Source organism: Dendrobates tinctorius, unplaced genomic scaffold, assembly GCF_039654945.1.
Source record: "Dendrobates tinctorius isolate UK_male_01 unplaced genomic scaffold, ASM3965494v1 ptg000103l, whole genome shotgun sequence".
Taxonomy (NCBI): domain Eukaryota; kingdom Metazoa; phylum Chordata; class Amphibia; order Anura; family Dendrobatidae; genus Dendrobates; species Dendrobates tinctorius.
Window position 1 is genome coordinate 36,655,167 of NW_027361771.1, and position 17,438 is coordinate 36,672,604.

Below are 17,438 nucleotides of genomic sequence, written 5' to 3' on the forward strand. Positions count from 1 at the left end.
GATGAAGGAGACAGTATGGGACGCAGGAGATGTGTGAGTAGGTAGCATGGGAAAGGGGAATCTCTGTGCATCCTGATGCATGTAAATAGTTACAAAACCTTTGTTCACTTGCACTGGAGGTAGATAATGAGTGAATCTGATGTACCTAAATGCTAATCTAATCCACATCATGGCTCTAAACAGTCAGTTGAGGAATTACAGACAGGAGATAACCCTGGTTAACAAATTCATCCTAATCCAATTTTCCTAGGTCCAAATTCCCTGAAATCTTAATTTTTTGTGACAAGATGCCTGTGTGCAGGCATTACTAGATTGGTGGTGGGGCTTAACACTTTGAATGCCACCATCACCTGTACTTGTGGAGTCTAAAGCCCCCGTTACACACTGCGATATCGCTAGCAATATCGCTGTAAAGTCACTGATTTTGCGACGTAGCAGCGATATTGCTAGTGATATCGCTACATGTGATACTTAACCCCGTTGATTATCGCTGATCGCGCGAGAAGGTCCTGGATCATTTCTCGTCGTCAGCTTCCTGCTGGACTTCCTGTGGCGCCGACGAGCGACGCGTGGACGCGGGCGGGAGGACGTCTTCAGCGCCGCGTCTGACAGGTAAGTAGCGACCCCCGACCCCAGCGATGACGCTGGTGAGATCTGCCTGTGTGGCAGCTCACTAGCGACCACTTAGCGATGCACCAGCGATCCATATCGTTGTCGGGATCGCTGGTGCATCGCTATGTGTAACGGTACCCTAAAAGGAGAAACTGTGACAAAATGCAGGCCCAATAATAAAATAATACACGTGCACACTTTTTCTTTTACAAAAAATAAATTATTATAAGCATTAAATAAGATACATATATTGGGTATTTTAAAAAGTGTAACAATATATTTATAATAGGGCATAAAATGATGAAAACTGAAGCAATTTTTTTTCTTCAAAATTAAACTGAATATAAGTTAAACACTAATGTAAATGTATAACAACCTAACAAAAAGTACAGTTTGTTCCGCAAAAGAAAAATGTTATACAGCAATGTCAAATAAAAATGGAAAATAAAAAAATATAATGTTCTGCGCAATACCTTTCTTTTCTTGGATTATGATAACATGCAAGTACAGGAGGTGAAAGATCGAGACCTAGTCCAAATTGAAAAATTCAAGTGCTGGGAAGACTCCTGTTCTGTGAAATGTTAGGCATTGCCATCGCCTTATGAATTCTCTCATGTTTTAGAAGTACAGATTTCTGGGTAAAACTTTTTCCGCATACCAAACATGGAAATGGCCTCTCTCCTGTGTGAATTCTCTGATGTTTAACAAGAGCTGATTTCTTGGCAAAGCATTTAGCACATTCTGAGCATGGAAATGGCTTCTCTCCTGTGTGGATTCTCTGATGCTTAATAAGACCTGATTTGAGAGCAAAACGTTTACTGCATTCTGAACATGGAAAAGGCTTTTCCCCAGTATGACTTCTATGATGCTTAACAAGATCTGATTTCTGGGTAAAAGATTTTCCACATTCAGGACATGAAAATGGCCTCTCTCCAGTGTGAATTCTCTGATGTTTAATAAGATCGGATTTCTTGGTAAAACATTTCTCACATTCTGAACATGAAAATGGCTTCTCTCCTGTGTGGATTTTCTGATGTTTATAAAGATCTGATTTCTGAGTAAAACTTTTTCCACATTCTGAACATGAAAACGGCCTCTCCCCTGTGTGACTTCTATGATGTTTGACAAGATCAGATTTCTGCGTAAATGATTTTCCACATTCAGGACATGAAAATGGCTTCTCCCCTGTGTGAACCCAATAATGGTTAACCAAACCATATTTCTTGGTGAAACATTTTCCACATTTAGAACATGAAAATGGCTTCTTTCCTGTATGGATGATCTGATGTTGAACTAAATTCGACTTCTTTGTAAAACATTTCCCACATTCTGAACATGAAAACAGCTTTTCACCCTTATGAATTTCCTTATGTTCTACACGACATGATTTCTTGGCAAAACTGGGGCCAAAATCCAAACATGAAAATGGTTTCTCTACTGTGTGAACTTTCTGATGCTCAGCAAGACCAGATTTCTGCTTAGAATATTTCCTACATTGTGGACATTGAAAATGTGTCTCTTTTGTGAGAGTTTTCTGATCTAGTCTGTGTTTAAGCCATTTCCCACACCCTAAACATTGATAATGATTATTTTCATTTTCTTCACAGGCTGGGGTGGAAAAGAGGTTTTGTCCCAAGTCCTTGATGTGGTCATCTGGAAAGGAGGAGAGCAGCTTAATTTTCTCACATTCCTCACATAAAGCTCTACATTTGTTAAGAAAATATGAAAAATCAGAAGTATGACCTCAAATCAATCCACTAAAAGGGGAAGAGGCATACAAAGATAACCACTTGAAAAGGATTACTTTAAAAATAACATACTTTATTTAAGTTTAAAATCAGCACAACATATAGTGATAATAATAATGAGACAAAACAAAAAAGGTGTCTCTTGTGTGAGGGGCTGCACGTCAGAAAATCCCTAGATTATATTAATAATTCTGAATTACAGTGATTGTTAAATGGATTATATTATGAGATTCCTATTACAAATTAATAGGTTATGTACAAAGTACAATCATGGCCAAAAGTTTTGAGAATGACACAAATATTAATTTTTACAAAGTCTACTGCTTCATTTTTTCTAATGGCAATTTGCATATACTCCAGAATGTTATAAAGAGTGATCAGCTTAACAGCAATTACTTGCAAAGTCAATATTTGCCTAGAAAATTAACTTTATCCCCCAAAACACATTTCAACATCATTGCAGCCCTGCCTTAAAAGGACCAGCTAACATCGTTTCAGTGATTGCTCCAATAACACAGGTGTGGGTGTTGATGAGGACAGGGCTGGAGATCAATCTGTCAGGATTAAGTAAGAATTACACCACTGGACACTTTAAAAGGAGGCTGGTGCTTGGCATCATTGTTTCTCTTCTGTTAACCATGGTTATCTCTAAAGAAACACGTGCAGTCATCATTGCACTGCACAAAAATGGCCTAACAGGGAAGAGTATCGCAGCTAGAAAGATTGCACCTCAGTCAACAATCTATCGCATCATCAAGAACTTCAAGGAGAGAGGTTCCTTTGTTGCCAAAAAGGCTCCAGGGCGCCCAAGAAAGACCAGCAAGCGCCAGGACCGTCTCTTAAAAGTGTTTCAGCTGCGGATCGGGCTACCAGCAGTGCAGAGCTTGCTCAGGAATGGCAGCAGGCAGGTGTGAGTGCATCTGCACGCACTGTGAGGCGGAGACTCTTGGAGCAAGGCCTGGTCTCAAGGAGGGCAGCAAAGAAGCCACTTCTCTCCAGAAAAAACATCATGGACAGACTGATATTCTGCAAGAGGTACAGGGAGTGGACTGCTGAGGACTGGGGTAAAGTCCTTTTCTCTGATGAATCCCCTTTTCGATTGTTTGGGACATCTGGAAAAGGGCTTATTCGGAGAAGACCAGGTGAGCGCTACCACCAGTCTTGTCTTATGCCAACTGTCAAGCATCCTGAAACCATTCATGTGTGGGGTTGCTTCTCAGCCAAGGGAATGGGCTCTCTCTCAGTCTTGCCTAAAAACACAGCCATGAATAAAGAATGGTACCAGAACGTCCTCCAAGAGCAACTTCTCCCAACCGTCCAAGAGCAGTTTGGCGATCAACAATGCCTTTTTCAACATGATTGAGCACCTTGCCATAAAGCAAACGTGATAACTAAATGGCTCAGGGAACAAAACATAGAGATTTTGGGACCATGGCCTGGAAACTCCCCAGATCTTAATCCCATTGAGAACTTGTGGTCAATCATCAAGAGACGGGTGGACAAACAAAAACCTTCAAATTCAGACAAAATAAAAGCATTGATTTTGCAAGAATGGACTGCTATCAGTCAGGATTTGATCCAGAAGTTGATTGAGAGCATGCCAGGGAGAATTGCTGAGGTCCTGAAGAAGAAGGGTCAACACTGCAAATATTGACTTGCTACATTAACTCATTCTAACTGTCAATATAACCTTTTGTTACTCATAATATGATTGCAATTATATTTCTGTATGTGATAAAAACATCTGACAAACACACATAAAAACCAGAGGGCAGCAGATCATGTGAAAATATAATATTTGTGTCATTCTCAAAACTTTTGGCCATGACTGTATATATGGTCCCAAACTTGTTACAATTTGCTGTATCAAATACTTCTAGAGACAGCCACAGAAAAAGTGCAAGTGTATCAGTTAGTAATAAGTATATGCCAAGTGGCAATTTATATGTTAGAATACCTGGATGTCTAGGATAACATGATAACAAGAGAAGGAAGGAATTTTATCTATTGGTATACGAAACCATGAAGATCCTCCGTGTTACTACGGGGTCTGACAGTGCCCAGGGGGTAGAGAGAAGCACTGTCAGACCCCGTAGTAACACTAATCACTGTAATTCAGTATTATTAATATAATCTAGGGATTTTCTGATGTGCAGCCCCTCACACAAGAGCCACCCTTTTATTTTGTCTCATTATTATTATCACTATATCGTGTGCTGATTTTAAACTTAATTGAATAAAGTATGTTATTTTTAAAGTACCGTCATCATTTTCAAGTGGTTATCTTTGTATGCCCCTTCCTCTTCTAGTGGATTCATTTGAGGTCATACTTCTGATTTTTGATATTTGTTTATGGTACCACCTTATTTGGACATTTTCATTGTTGATTTCATATTTGTTAAAGAACAACTTCATTTTTTAAAACTTAATTATTGATTTTTTAAAGTTATACATATTTGTAATTTACTTACCTAAGGCTACTTTCACACATCCGTCTTTTTGAATCCGGCACTATGCGGCGAAAAGTGTGAAAACCGGATCTGGAATTGGATCTGGTTTTGTCACATAGAAAGTAATGATCACCGCATCGTGCCGGATGGACATGCTGCGGCCCCGGTTCTACCCGGATACGGCAAAAATGCACCATCCGGCGACTGCAAAAAACGTTCCCTGCAACGTTTTTTGGCAGCGCCGGAACGGCTTTTTAAAGTGCGCATGCCCGGACACTGTGTGATTTAACCCCACAGGTGCCCGGTAAGTCTGTCTCTCTCTCTCTTTCCCTTTCTTTGTCTGATTCACTCGTCCCCCCGCTCTCTCCAGGTGGCTCTCATCGCTGCGACTCCTGTCTCTACAGCTGGCTCTTGTCGCCCGATGCTGCGGCTCCTTTAAATTTTATCCAGGCCGCATCCGGCGACGCATCCACATCCGGTGTCACCGCTACAGGCCGGTTCCAGCGGCACGGCTTTTCGCCGCAAGCCGCCGGAACCCTGAAACCGGATGTGTGAAAGAGGTCTTATTTTGCTTCTTTCTCTCATAAACAGAAAGTTAAAACCACTGTTTTAACTGCATAGTCCTTGCTCTTTCTGAAGATACTTTGAACTGCTGCTCTAGCAAGAGTATGTACTCAAAGATTGCTCCTAAGAATCCTTGTTATAAAGCTATGGCTAGGTAGTAATTGTTATAAGGAGAGAAGAGTACAATCTGATTTTTTTTTCAGGTATTTTCTTATTTTTACTCACCTGGGCTAATTTCAACAGGAATGTTCTCTTCCTTACACGTCTGATCACTCCCTAAATTAATTTCTTCTTCGTCTTCTTCTTCCTCAACAATTTTAATTTTAAGGTTTAGAAGATCTTCATCCTGATTCCACATGTAAACCAAATAAGAAACTACATTAATTTATTAAAAAAGAAAAGTTTGTAGTGTTATAAAACCTATACGAAAAAAAACGATCATAGATAGTAGATTATCCGTCTCCCACCAGGTAATCGCAACAGGAAGTGATAACTTAAAAAGTGCCTTCTAAATCAAGACAGATCTTAACGGAATCCACACATCTCTTTTTACGCTCTCAAGAACCATTAACTGTTAGATGCATTTATAAATAAGTACAGAAAATGTGTATGTATTACTCTTACAGAGTAGAACTTAAAGGGGTTGTCACAGCTCCTTAACCCCTTAATGACCCAAGCTTTTTTAGATTTTACGTTTTCGTTTTTCACTCCCCTTCTTCCCAGAGCCACAACTTTTTTATTTTTCTGTCAATATGGCCGTGGGGGGGTTATTTTTTGCGGGACGAGTTGTACTTTTGAAAGACATCATTGGTTTTAGCATGTCGTGTACTCGAAAATGGGAAAAAAATTCAAAGTGCAGTGAAATTGCAAAAAAGTGCAATCTCACATGTTTTTTGTTTGGATTTTTTGCTAGGTTCACTAAATGCTAAAACTGCCATTATGATTCTCCAGGTCATTATGAGTTCATAGACACAAAACATGTCTAGGTTCTTTTTTTATCTAAGTGGTTAAAAAAAATTTCAAACTTTGTTATAAAAAAAAAGCGTCATTTTCTGATACCCGTGGCGTCTCCATTTTTCGTGATCTGGGGTTTGGTGAGGGCTTATTTCTTGCGTACTGAGCTAACGTTTTTAAGGATATCATTTATGTGCAGATACGATCTTTTGATCGCCTGTTATTATATTTTAATGCAATGTCGCAGCTACCAAAAAAAAAACCGTAATTCTGGTGTTTTGATTTTTTCCCCACTACGTTGTTTAGCGATCGGCTTAATCCTTTCTTTATTAATAGATCTGGCGAGTCTGAACGCGACGATACCTAATATGTGTATCTGTGATTTTCTTTTTATTGTTTTATTTTGAATGGGGCAAAAGGAGGGTGATTTAAACTTTTATATTTTTTTATTTTTTTTCATATTTTTAAAAACATTTTTTTTTTAAATTTTGGCATGCTTCAATAGCCTCCATGGGAGGCTAGAAGCTGCCACAACTCGATCGCCTCTGCTACATACAGGTGATGATTAGATCGCCAACTGTAGCAGAATTACAGCATTGCAATGAGCGCCGACCACAGGGTGGCGCTCATAGCAATCCAGCATCAACAACCATAGAGGTCTGAAGGAGACCTCTGGTTGTTATGCCAACGCATCGTTGACCCCCCCGATCACGTTACGGGGGTCAGTAATGCCTGTATTTCCAGCCCAGCGGCCAGAAGAGCTTGTTAAATGCCGCTGTCAGTGTTTGACAGCGGCATTTAACTAGTTAATAGGTGCGGGTGGATCGCGATTCCACCTGCGCCTATTGCGGGTACATGTCAGCTGTTCAAAACAGCTGACATGTCCCGGCTTTGATGCAGGCTCACCGCCAGAGCCCTCATCAAAGCGGGGAATCTGACCTCGGACATACTATTCCATCCTAGGTCTAAAGGAATCTGACAGGTCATTTTTGCATACCCTAGTCGGCCAGTCAGAGGATAGCGATGCAATTCTCGGGCATATAGCAGCCTGACTGAATCACTGATGCCGGCTCAAAAGTTGGCTGGGATTATGGGTGGGGGAAGGGTTGAATATTCATTTGGCATTAACAAATGAATGATTAGGCCTGTTTCACACTTCCGTTTTTGTGTCCGCCAAACGGATCCGTTTCCGTTTTTTTGACGGAAACTGATGCAAACGGATCCGTTTTTTTAAAAACGGATCCGTTTTTTTGACGGATCCGCGGTAACCGTAATGGAAGTCTATGGGACAAAAAAACGGATCCTGCAAAAAATGGCGGATCCGTTTTTTTACGGAAAACAACGGATTTTGACGGATTTGAAAAAACGGAAGTGTGAAACAGGCCTTAGCCGGCGTGCGAATTTTCAGGGGCTTACAGCCCCACAATGGGGTGACGTGCATTAATGTAAGTTACAGATCCTGAAAGGGCTGCCCAAACCATATTTCAGGATACTATTAGTAGGGTACGCAAAAATGACCTGACAGATTCACTTTAAATGGGTACGATTGCAGAATGCTTGTTGCATCAGTTTTATCTGATCTGCTTTTTCACTGAAGTCGGTAGAATGAACTTTTTATCCATGGAGTCTTAGTAATGGATCAGTTAACCCCTTTACCCCCAAGGGTGGTTTGCACGTTCATGACCAGGCCAATTTTTACAATTCTGACCACTTTCCCTTTATGAGGTAATAACTCTGAAACGCTTCCATGGATCCCACTGATTGTGACATTGCTTTCTCGTGACATATTGTACTTCATGTTATTGGTAAAATTTCATTCAAATAACTTGCGTTTATTTGTGAAAAAAACGGAAATTTGGCGAAAATTTCGCAATTTTCCAACTTTGAATTTTTATGCCCTTAAATCACAGAGATTTGGCACACAAAAATCTTAATAAGTAACATTTCCCACGTTTACTTTACATCAGCACAATTTTGGAACCAAAATTTATTTTTGTTAGGAAGTTATAAGGGTTAAAAGTTGACCAGCGATTTCTCATTTTTGCAACACCATTTTATTTTTACGGACCACAGCGCATTTGAAGTCATTTTGAGGGGTCTACATGATAGAAAATACCCAAAAGTGACACCATTCTAAAAACTGCACCCCTCAAGGTGCTCAAAACCACATTCAAGAAGTTTATTAACCCTTCAGGTGCTTCACAGGAATTTTTTGAATGTTTAAAAAAAAATGAACATTTAACTTTTTTTCACAAAAAAATTACTTCAGGTCCATTTTTTTTTTATTTTACCAAGGGTAACAGGAGAAATTGGACTGGAAAAGTTATTTTCCAATTTGTCCTGTGTACACTGATACCTGATATGTGGGGGGGGGGACCACTGTTTCTGCGCATGGCAGAGCCCAGAAGGGAAGGAGCGCCGTTTGACTTTTTCAATGCAAAATTGGCTGGAATTCAGATCGGATGCCATGTCACGTTTGGAGAGCCCCTAATGTACCTAAACAGTGGAAACCCCCCACGAGTGACCCCATTTTGGAAACTAGATCCCCTAAGGAACTTATCTAGATGTGTGGGGAGCACTTTGAACCCCCAGTGTTTCACAGAAGTTTATAACGCCCGGGCGTGAAAATAAAAAAATCATATTTTTTCCACAAACATGATCTTTTAGTCCCCAATTTTTTTATTTTTCCAAGGGTAACAGGAGAAATTGGACCCCAAAAGTTGTTGTCCAATCTGTCCTGAGTACGCTGATACCCCATATGTGGGAGAAAACTAACGTATGGGCACATGTCGGGGCTCGGACAGGAAGTAGTGATGTTTTGGAATGCAGACTTTGATGGAATGGTCTGCGGGTGTCATGTCACGTTTGGAGAGCCTCTGATGTGCCTAAACTGTTGAAACTCCCCACAACTGACCCCATTTTGGAAACTAGACCCCCCAAGGAACTTACCTAGATATGTAGTGAGCACTTTGAACCCCCAAGTGCTTCACAGAAGTTTATAAAGCCCAGGCGTGAAAATAAAAAAATCATATTTTTTTTTCCACAAAAATGATATTTTTGCCCCCAATTTTTTATCTTTTTAAGGGTAACAGAAGAAATTGGACCCCAAAAGTTGTTTTGCAATTTGTCCTGAGTAGGCTGATACCCCATATGTGGGGGTAGAACATTGTTTGGGCGCATGGCAGAGCTTGGAAGGGAAGGAGCACCATTTGACTTTTTCAACGCAGAATTGGCTGGAATTGAGATTCTAACTCCAACCCTAACCCCAACACACCCCTAACTCTAATCTCAGCCCTAGCCCTAACCCTAATGGGAAAATGGAAATAAATACTTTTTTTTAATTTAATTATTTTTCCCTAACTAAGGGGGTGATAACGGGAGGTTTGATTTACTTATTATAGCGGGTTTTTATGTTTGGCAGCTGTCACACGCTAAATGACACTTTTAATTGTAAAAATAGTTTTTGCATCACCACATTTTCAGAGCTATAACTTTTCTGTATTTTCATCCACCGAGTCATGTGAGGTCTTATTTTTTGCGGGACGAGTTGATGTTTTTACTAGTACCATTTTTGGGCACGTGACATTTTTTTATCGCTTTTTATTCCGATTTTTGTGACGCAGAATGAACAAAAACCAGCATTTCAAGAATTTCTTTTGGGGGGGTGCGTTTACATCGTTCCGCGTGCGGTAAAATTGATAAAGCGGTTTTATTCTTCAGGTCGGTACGGTTACAGCGATACCTCATTTATGTCATTTTTTATGTTTTGGCGCTTTTATGCAAGGAAAACAATTTTATATAAAAATAATTATTTTTGTATCGCTTTATTCTGCGAGCTATAACTTTTTTATTTTTACACTGATGATGCTGTGTGGTGGCTAGTTTTTTGCGGGACAAGATGACGTTTTCAGCGGTACCATGGATATTTATATCCGTCTTTTTGATCGCGCGTTATTGCACTTTTTGTTCGGCGGTATGATAATAAAGAATTATTTTTTGCTTTGTTTTTTATTTTTATTTTTTAAGGGGTTCGCTAAAGAGGTTAACTAATGGGACAGTTTTATAGGGCGGGTCGTTACGGACGCGGCGATACTAAATATGTGTACTTTTATTGTTTTTTTTTTAATTATTTCCAAAAAAATGAATTTATTAGGGAATAATTTTTTTTTTTTTATTTATTTAGCGATTTTTTATAAATTAATTTTACACTTTTTTTTTTTTTTAACTTTATTACATTGTCCCAGGGGGGACATAACTGTCATGTGACAGATCGCTGATCTGTCACATCACAGATCGCTGATCTGTCACATCACAGATCGCTGTGACAGATCAACGATCTGTCACAGGCAGTGCAGAAGGCTTCCTCATGCCTGCGCTTTGCAGGCAGTGAGGAAGCCAGCTCCCTGCAGGTCTCCGCTGCCATATTGGATCCGGGGACCTGCAGGGAAGGAGGCCCCCCTGCTGCGGGGGTCTCAGGGAAGCACGGAGGGAGCCCCCTCCCTGCCGATGCTTCCCTAAACCCCCGGTACACTGCGATCGTGTTTGATCGCAGTGTGGCAGGGTTAATGTGTCGGGGGCGGTCCGTGACCGCCCCTGACACATAGTGCCGGGTGTCAGCTGTGATAATCAGCTGATACCCGGCCGCGATCAGCGGCGCTCACCACGTGAGCGCCGCTGATCGCTATGACGTACTATCCTGTCCCATGGGCATAGTTGCCCGGGTCCCATGGACGGTATAGTACGTCAGATGTCAGAGAGGGGTCAAAGATGGATAAAACTGGATGGAAACTCTGAAGTACAAAGAATGTCTTATTTGTGTCACCCGTTTAATATGGATCTTCATAGACTTTAATGGCCGAATCTGATCTGCATAATGGATGGTAATTGGACATGTTCTGTGTCTCATGGATTGGAGACACTGATCTGTATTTAAAACTGATGTGTACATGGATCAATGAAACTCTATAGGTCAGTGTGAGATAAAAAGTGCACTTAGAAAATTGGTGACATTTTCAATACTTATTTCACCCGCTGTATATTCCATGTAGTGTTAAACTATCTCAAAGTAACAACAGCAGATCTTTCAACTGTGTGTATTCACAGGCATTATCATCCTATTAATGTAGTACATCATAGTGAGATTTGCTAATCAAAGGTATTTAGGAATTTATTTATAATGCCATTTCATTTAGCTATTGTTTTCAATTCTTGGGAGAACCCCTTTAAAGTCTTTGGTAAGTATGGCAGAGCTGCTTGCATGAGCGTTTCTATAATCACCCACAGACCTGAATGGAAAGTTCTAGTCCCATTAATTTAATCAAATCAGCCTATGCTGACCAAATTTGTTTCATTAGCTGGGGTCGCAGAGTCTGATTTCCCCCATAGAAAGTTCCACTAGATTTACTGAGCGAAATTTTTACAAATGATCCACACAGACGTTAGCTCCATCTACCTGATGATCCTGTGGGACACCGTAGTTTTGTTCTTCTGGACAATCCTGGGAATATAGAGGACTTAGACATCTCGGTTGATTTCTCCAACTGGATACATCTGTAGGAAACTCATTATTTACAAGTGATTGTCAAAGCCAAGATCACTTACAAGAAAGAGGATCACCATCTGTCACAAAGAGTGGCCTAAAATGCTCCCCACAGTGATCAACTGGGACACTTGCAAGGAAAGGGACATTCAAAAATAGATGTTTCCCAGGATATGAATGATTGTTGTCATGTAAAATAACTTGTGTCATGATACATTGCGTTTTCGCATTGCCACTCATAGAACCAAATCTAAGGAACTGAAGTGTCAAAACCGAGTATAAACAAATTGCCCAACATTCTTTATATATATATAATTTCTACTAAATATTCAGGTGACTGGCTTAACCGGGTCACAAGTCAAATGCTCTGCCCCCTTCAGATGCCTATGGCAACCCTACCAAGCGAATACCAGAAAGGAAATGAAAAAGACCACTTACCTATGTTCTCCCCTCTACAAATAATCAAAGATTGTAAAAATGGATAAAACCATGGTTGGAGGGGGTCAGTTTCTTCAGTAAAGTGTCTTCAAGCAATTAATTAAACAAATTTGGTTTTTCAGTGTTGATAAAAATGCTTGGCCGATGCCAAAATGAAGACACTTTACTCCAGCAGCACAAATTTTAATTTAAGGGTTTCCATATTTCTGCAACCACATTGTTTTAGCTCTTTACTTTTATTTTTGTAAAAGAAAAAAAATTAGTTTCTCAATGGATTTGTTCAGATTGTGGGTGACATTAAGGTGAAAAAAAATCTGAAATGATTCTTTGTTATGATTTCACATGATAAAAACCTGGCATTTTAACGGGCATATAGACTTTTTGTATCCACTGTAATTCCATGCAGATAAAAGAACTCCTATAAAAAAGTAGGAGTCTTTATTAAATATTATTATTATTTATATAGCACCATTGATTCCATGGTGCGGTACATGAGAAGGGGTTACATACAAATTACAGATATCACTTACAGTAAACAAACTAACAATGACAGACTGATACAAAGGGGAGAGGACCCTTGTTGTGAGTTCATTTTCCCCTTCACCATTGAGGTCTGATGAACTCCCTCTTCTGGTGAAGGAAGGTAGTGAGGCTGATTACAAAGCACCTGAGCAGAATGATGATGACTGGGTGACTAGAATTGCTGACTGAATATAAGGCAGCCGACGCCCTTCTGCCTTGCGGGTGATTACTCTGAGGGATTCTTGGAGACCAGTCTGATTCCTGCTCCTCAAAAGCTAAGTTTTCTGCTCTACTTTTTGCATTTGTGTTTTGGTCTTGTTTTGCCTTGTTTTTCTGGATTTCTGCCTTTCCCTGCTGGGTGAGCTGAATTCCTTTTTGCTCTGTCTTCAGAAAATACCTGAGTACTGATATAGTCTTTTTGAAGCCTAGCGTCTTCAGGGCTTTTTTCCCTATCAGTCTGTTGGCTCTTGTTTTTGAGAGGGTTTTGGCGGATTGCAGACAGCAGCTTTTCTATTCTGTCCTATTTACTTAGCTTGGGCCCCATCATTTGCTCAGCCTATCTTTCTTTCTGTGCGAGTGTTTTTTCATCTTGCTTCACCGTCATTATATGTTGGGGGCTGCCTATTTCTTTGGGGTCTGCTCTGGGGCAGTTTAGATTTCCCTTTCTGTCTTTAGGCTATGTAGTTCTCCGGCTGTGATCAAGGGGTCTAGGGCACCATAGGAACCCCCCACGGCTACTGCTAGTTGTTGTTGTTAGGTTCAGGGGTCTGCAATCCGATAGCTGCCAACTTCTCTGGTTTTCTGGACTTAGCTAGTATTTTTTTTTTTGCCTCCTACGGTGACTCATTCATAACAGACCCTGCCCTTTCAGGCTTATATTCTACAGGATGGTGGGTAAGGAGACAGTAGGTTGGGGGGTTGCAGCAGTTCCAGTGTTAGTTGAGGTGGTAGCTCTGGTAGTGGTGAGGAGGTAGCGGGGTCATTGCAGGCTGTAAGCTTTCCTGAAGAGGTGGGTTTTCAGGTTCCGTCTGAAGGATCCGAATGTGTCTGATAGTCGGACGTGTTGGGGCAAAGAATTCTAGAGGATGGGGAATATTGGGGAGACGTCTTGGAGGTGATTGGGTGAGGAGCGAATAAGTGTGAAGGAGAGAAGGAGGTCTTGGGAGGACCAGAGATTACGTGAGGGAAAATATCGGGAGATTAGTTCAAAGATATATGGAGGAGACAGGTTATAGATGGCTTTGTAGGTCAGTATTAGTAATTTGAACTGGATAGGCTGAGAGAATGAATTAGTTGGACACCAGAGTTAAGGATGGACTGAAGAGGTGCGAGGAAGTTAGCAGGAAGGCCACAGAAAAGATGTTGCAGTAGTCGAGGGGGGAAACGATGAGGGCATGCACAAGCACTTGGAAGATCTGCGAGATGGAGGAAAGATGATGAGTTCAGATTTGTCTACATTGTGATTAAGGGAGCGAGAGGAGAAGAAGGAGGATGTGGCTGATAGACACTCCGGGATTCTGGACAGTAGAGAGGGGACGTCTGGGCCAGAGAGGTACATCTGATTGTCGTCAGCATCTGAATGTCATCAGGTACTGGAATCCATGGGACTTTATGAGTTGTCCCAGGTCAAGTGTATAGAATGAGAAGAGTAGGGGCCCTAGAACAGAGCCTTGGGGGACTCCAACAGAGAGAGGGTGGGATGAAAAGGTAGTGTGGGAGTGGGAAACGCTGAATGTGCGGTTGGAAAGGTATGAGGAGATCCAGGATAGGGCGAGGTCTTTTATGCCAAAGGAGGAGAGGATCTGTAGTAGGAGGCTCTGGTCAACTGTGCCGAAAGCAGAGGACAGGTCTAGAAGGAGGAGTATAGAGTATTGTCCGTTAGCTTTGGCTGTAAGTAGGTCGTTAGTAATTTTGGTCAGGGCTGTCTAAGTGGAGTGATGGGGGCGGAAACCAGATTGTAGAGTGTCAAAAAGCAAGTTAGATGAGACGTAGGAGGAAAGTTCTGCGTTGATGTGCTGCTCCAGGAGTTTGGAAGCGAATGGGAGCAGCGATATTGGGCGATAGCTGGACATAGCGGTTGGGTCTAGGGTTGGCTTTTTAAGGATAGGCATGATTGTGGCATGTTTGAAAGCAGAAGGGAAGGTACAAGAAATTAGTGATCAGTTGAAGAGGTGAGTTAGGGATGGGATAAGAGTGGTGGTGAGGTTGGGGAGGAGGTGGGATGGGATGGGGTCAAGTGCACAGGTGGTGAGGTGCGATTTGGAGAAGAAACGATTAAGCTCCCCTTCAGTGATGTTGGATGGAGTGTGAAGTTATGGGATTTGGGCATTGGTCTGGTATACCAAGGGGTTGAACAATGAAAACTTTCCTTGTTTGGTCGACCTTATTTTTGAAGTGTGTGGCAAAGTCCCCAGCAGAGATGAGGGAGGTTGGAGGGGGCAGTGGTGGGCGGAGGAGGGAGTTAAAAGTTTTGAATAACTGTTTGGGGTTGTAGGATAGGGAAGATACGAGGGTTGTGAAGTAGGCCTGTTTAACAGAGGTGAGGGTAGATTTGAAAGCGAGTGTTGTCTGTTTTAATGCAGTGAAGTTGTCTTGCAAATTTGTTTTCTTCCAACGCCGCTCTGCAGCCCTGGACACTTGCCGCAGCTTTTTAGTGGTGTTATTGTGCCAAGGTTTTCTGTTGATACGTTGCACTCTGCCATGAACAAGATGGGTGACTGCGTTAATAGCTGATGTGAGAGTGGCACTGTAGAAAGCAGTGGCACTGTCTGTGTCGTTGAGTGAGGATATGGATGCCAGTGGTAGAAGAGAGTCAGAGATCGTGTGGGAGTCTAGGTGTGAGAGGTTTCTGCAGGGGGTGCACATGTTGCTGGATATGGGTGACAGGTGAGGAGAACAGGGATGAGAAAGTGAGTAGATGGTGGTCGGAGAGAGGGAGTGGGGAGGTGGTGAAGTTAGATAGTGGGCAGAGATGGGTGAAGACCAGGTCTAATGTATGCCCGTCTGTGTGGGTGGCTGAAGAAGACCACTGATGAAGTCCAAAAGATGACGTAAGGGACAGGAGTTTGGAGGTAGTTGACAGAAGGGTATCAGTGGGGATGTTAAAGTCACCCATGATGATAGTGGGGATGTCAGTTGAAAGAAAGTGCAGTAAAATCCAAACAACACCTATATATTCAGATAATATAAAAAAATCACTGAAATGGGCAACAAAAGGTCACTGATCACACAATAAGAAATGCTGAGATCCTAGAATGACACATTCACTTAACGGTGTATCAAATAGATAATGGGAAATCGTATCCTTGGGTGAAGAGGTTAACCATCACATATCTTTAACCCATGTGATAGTTGATATTGGTCTCCAAAAGAATATGGCTCGAAATCATGAAGACTGGTGTTTTGTGCCATATCTTTTTATTTTTCCGTTGATATGGCCATGTGAGGGCTTGGTTTTTGCTGGACGAGTTGTACTTTTGAACTACACCATTGGTTTTAACAAGTCGTGCACTCGAAAACGAGAAAAAAATTCCAAGTGTGATGAAATTGCAAAAAAGTGCAATTCCACAACTGTTTTTTGGATTTTTCTTTTTATTTAAATGGTGTAAAACAAATCTAAATTTGTAAAAAAAAAAAAAAAAAAAAAAAAAAAATTGCGCCATTTTCCGATACCGGTAGCGTCTCCATTTTTCGTGATCTTGGGTTGGGTGAGGGCTTATTTTTTGCGTGCCGAGCTGACGTTTTTAATAATACCATTTTGGTGCAGATATGATCTTTTGATTAATGCAATGTTGCGGGGACCAACAAACGTAATGCTGGCGTTTTGACTTTTTTTTCGCTACGCCTTTTACCAATCGGATTAATTCATTTTATAGCTTGATAGATAGGGCGGTTCTGAATGCTGCGATACCAAATATGTGTATTTTTTTATTGTTTTATTTTCAATGGGGAGATAGAGGGGTAATTTGAACTTTTATATTTTTAAATATTTTTAAAAACTTTTTTTTACTTTTCACGTGCTTCAATAGTCTCCATGGGAGACTAGAAGCTACAGATGTCTGATCGCCTCTGCTACACATAGGTGATAATCAGATCACCTGTGTGTAGCAGAAATGCTCAGTTGCTATGAGCGCCGACCACTGGGCAGTGCTCATAGCAATCTGGCTATGACAACCATAGAGGTCTGCTGGAGGTCTCTGGTTGTCATGCCGACCCATTGGTGTCCCACGATCATGTGACAGGGTCACCGATGAGCGGGATTAGTGAAGTGCTTCCAGCGCGATCACATTAAATGCCGCTGTCAGAGATTGACAGCGGCATTTAACAAATTAAGGAACTTTTTGTATTTGAACCAGTGAATCCTGAGTGCTCAGGTATCAGAACAATTACAGCTGTGTTGTTGTTTGGATTTAGGGGAGTTTTAACTGTTCTTCAGCCAATTTGCCTGTCAGTGTAGATAGCATCACAGGCTAAGCTCAGTGATTGGCTGCAATGGTCATGTGTAACGTAGTTGTGACTTCACTGCAAAGCCTGGAGCAAAGACTGAAAGATGTTTCTGGAGCAGCAGAAGGTAACAGCTCATTTTAATAATCTAACTTAGAACAAGGTTGA

At 41.3% G+C, this 17,438-nt stretch overlaps 1 protein-coding gene across 5 annotated transcripts in view; it reads right to left on the minus strand.

The window, feature by feature from the left end:
• Nucleotides 1–810: 810 nt before the first annotated feature.
• The window catches only part of LOC141100186 (uncharacterized), a 31,912-nt gene continuing 15,284 nt past the window's right edge, over nt 811–17,438 (minus strand). For all 5 annotated transcript variants that reach the window (XM_073588492.1, XM_073588494.1, XM_073588491.1 and 2 more), the window contains exons 5-7: nt 11,781–11,878; nt 5,600–5,720; nt 811–2,265 (exon numbers count right to left, since the gene is read on the minus strand). In XM_073588492.1, coding sequence (XP_073444593.1) covers nt 1,160–2,265; nt 5,600–5,720; nt 11,781–11,878 — 1,325 coding nt within the window. In that variant the 3' untranslated portion in view covers nt 811–1,159. The remainder of the gene's footprint in view (nt 2,266–5,599; nt 5,721–11,780; nt 11,879–17,438) is intronic.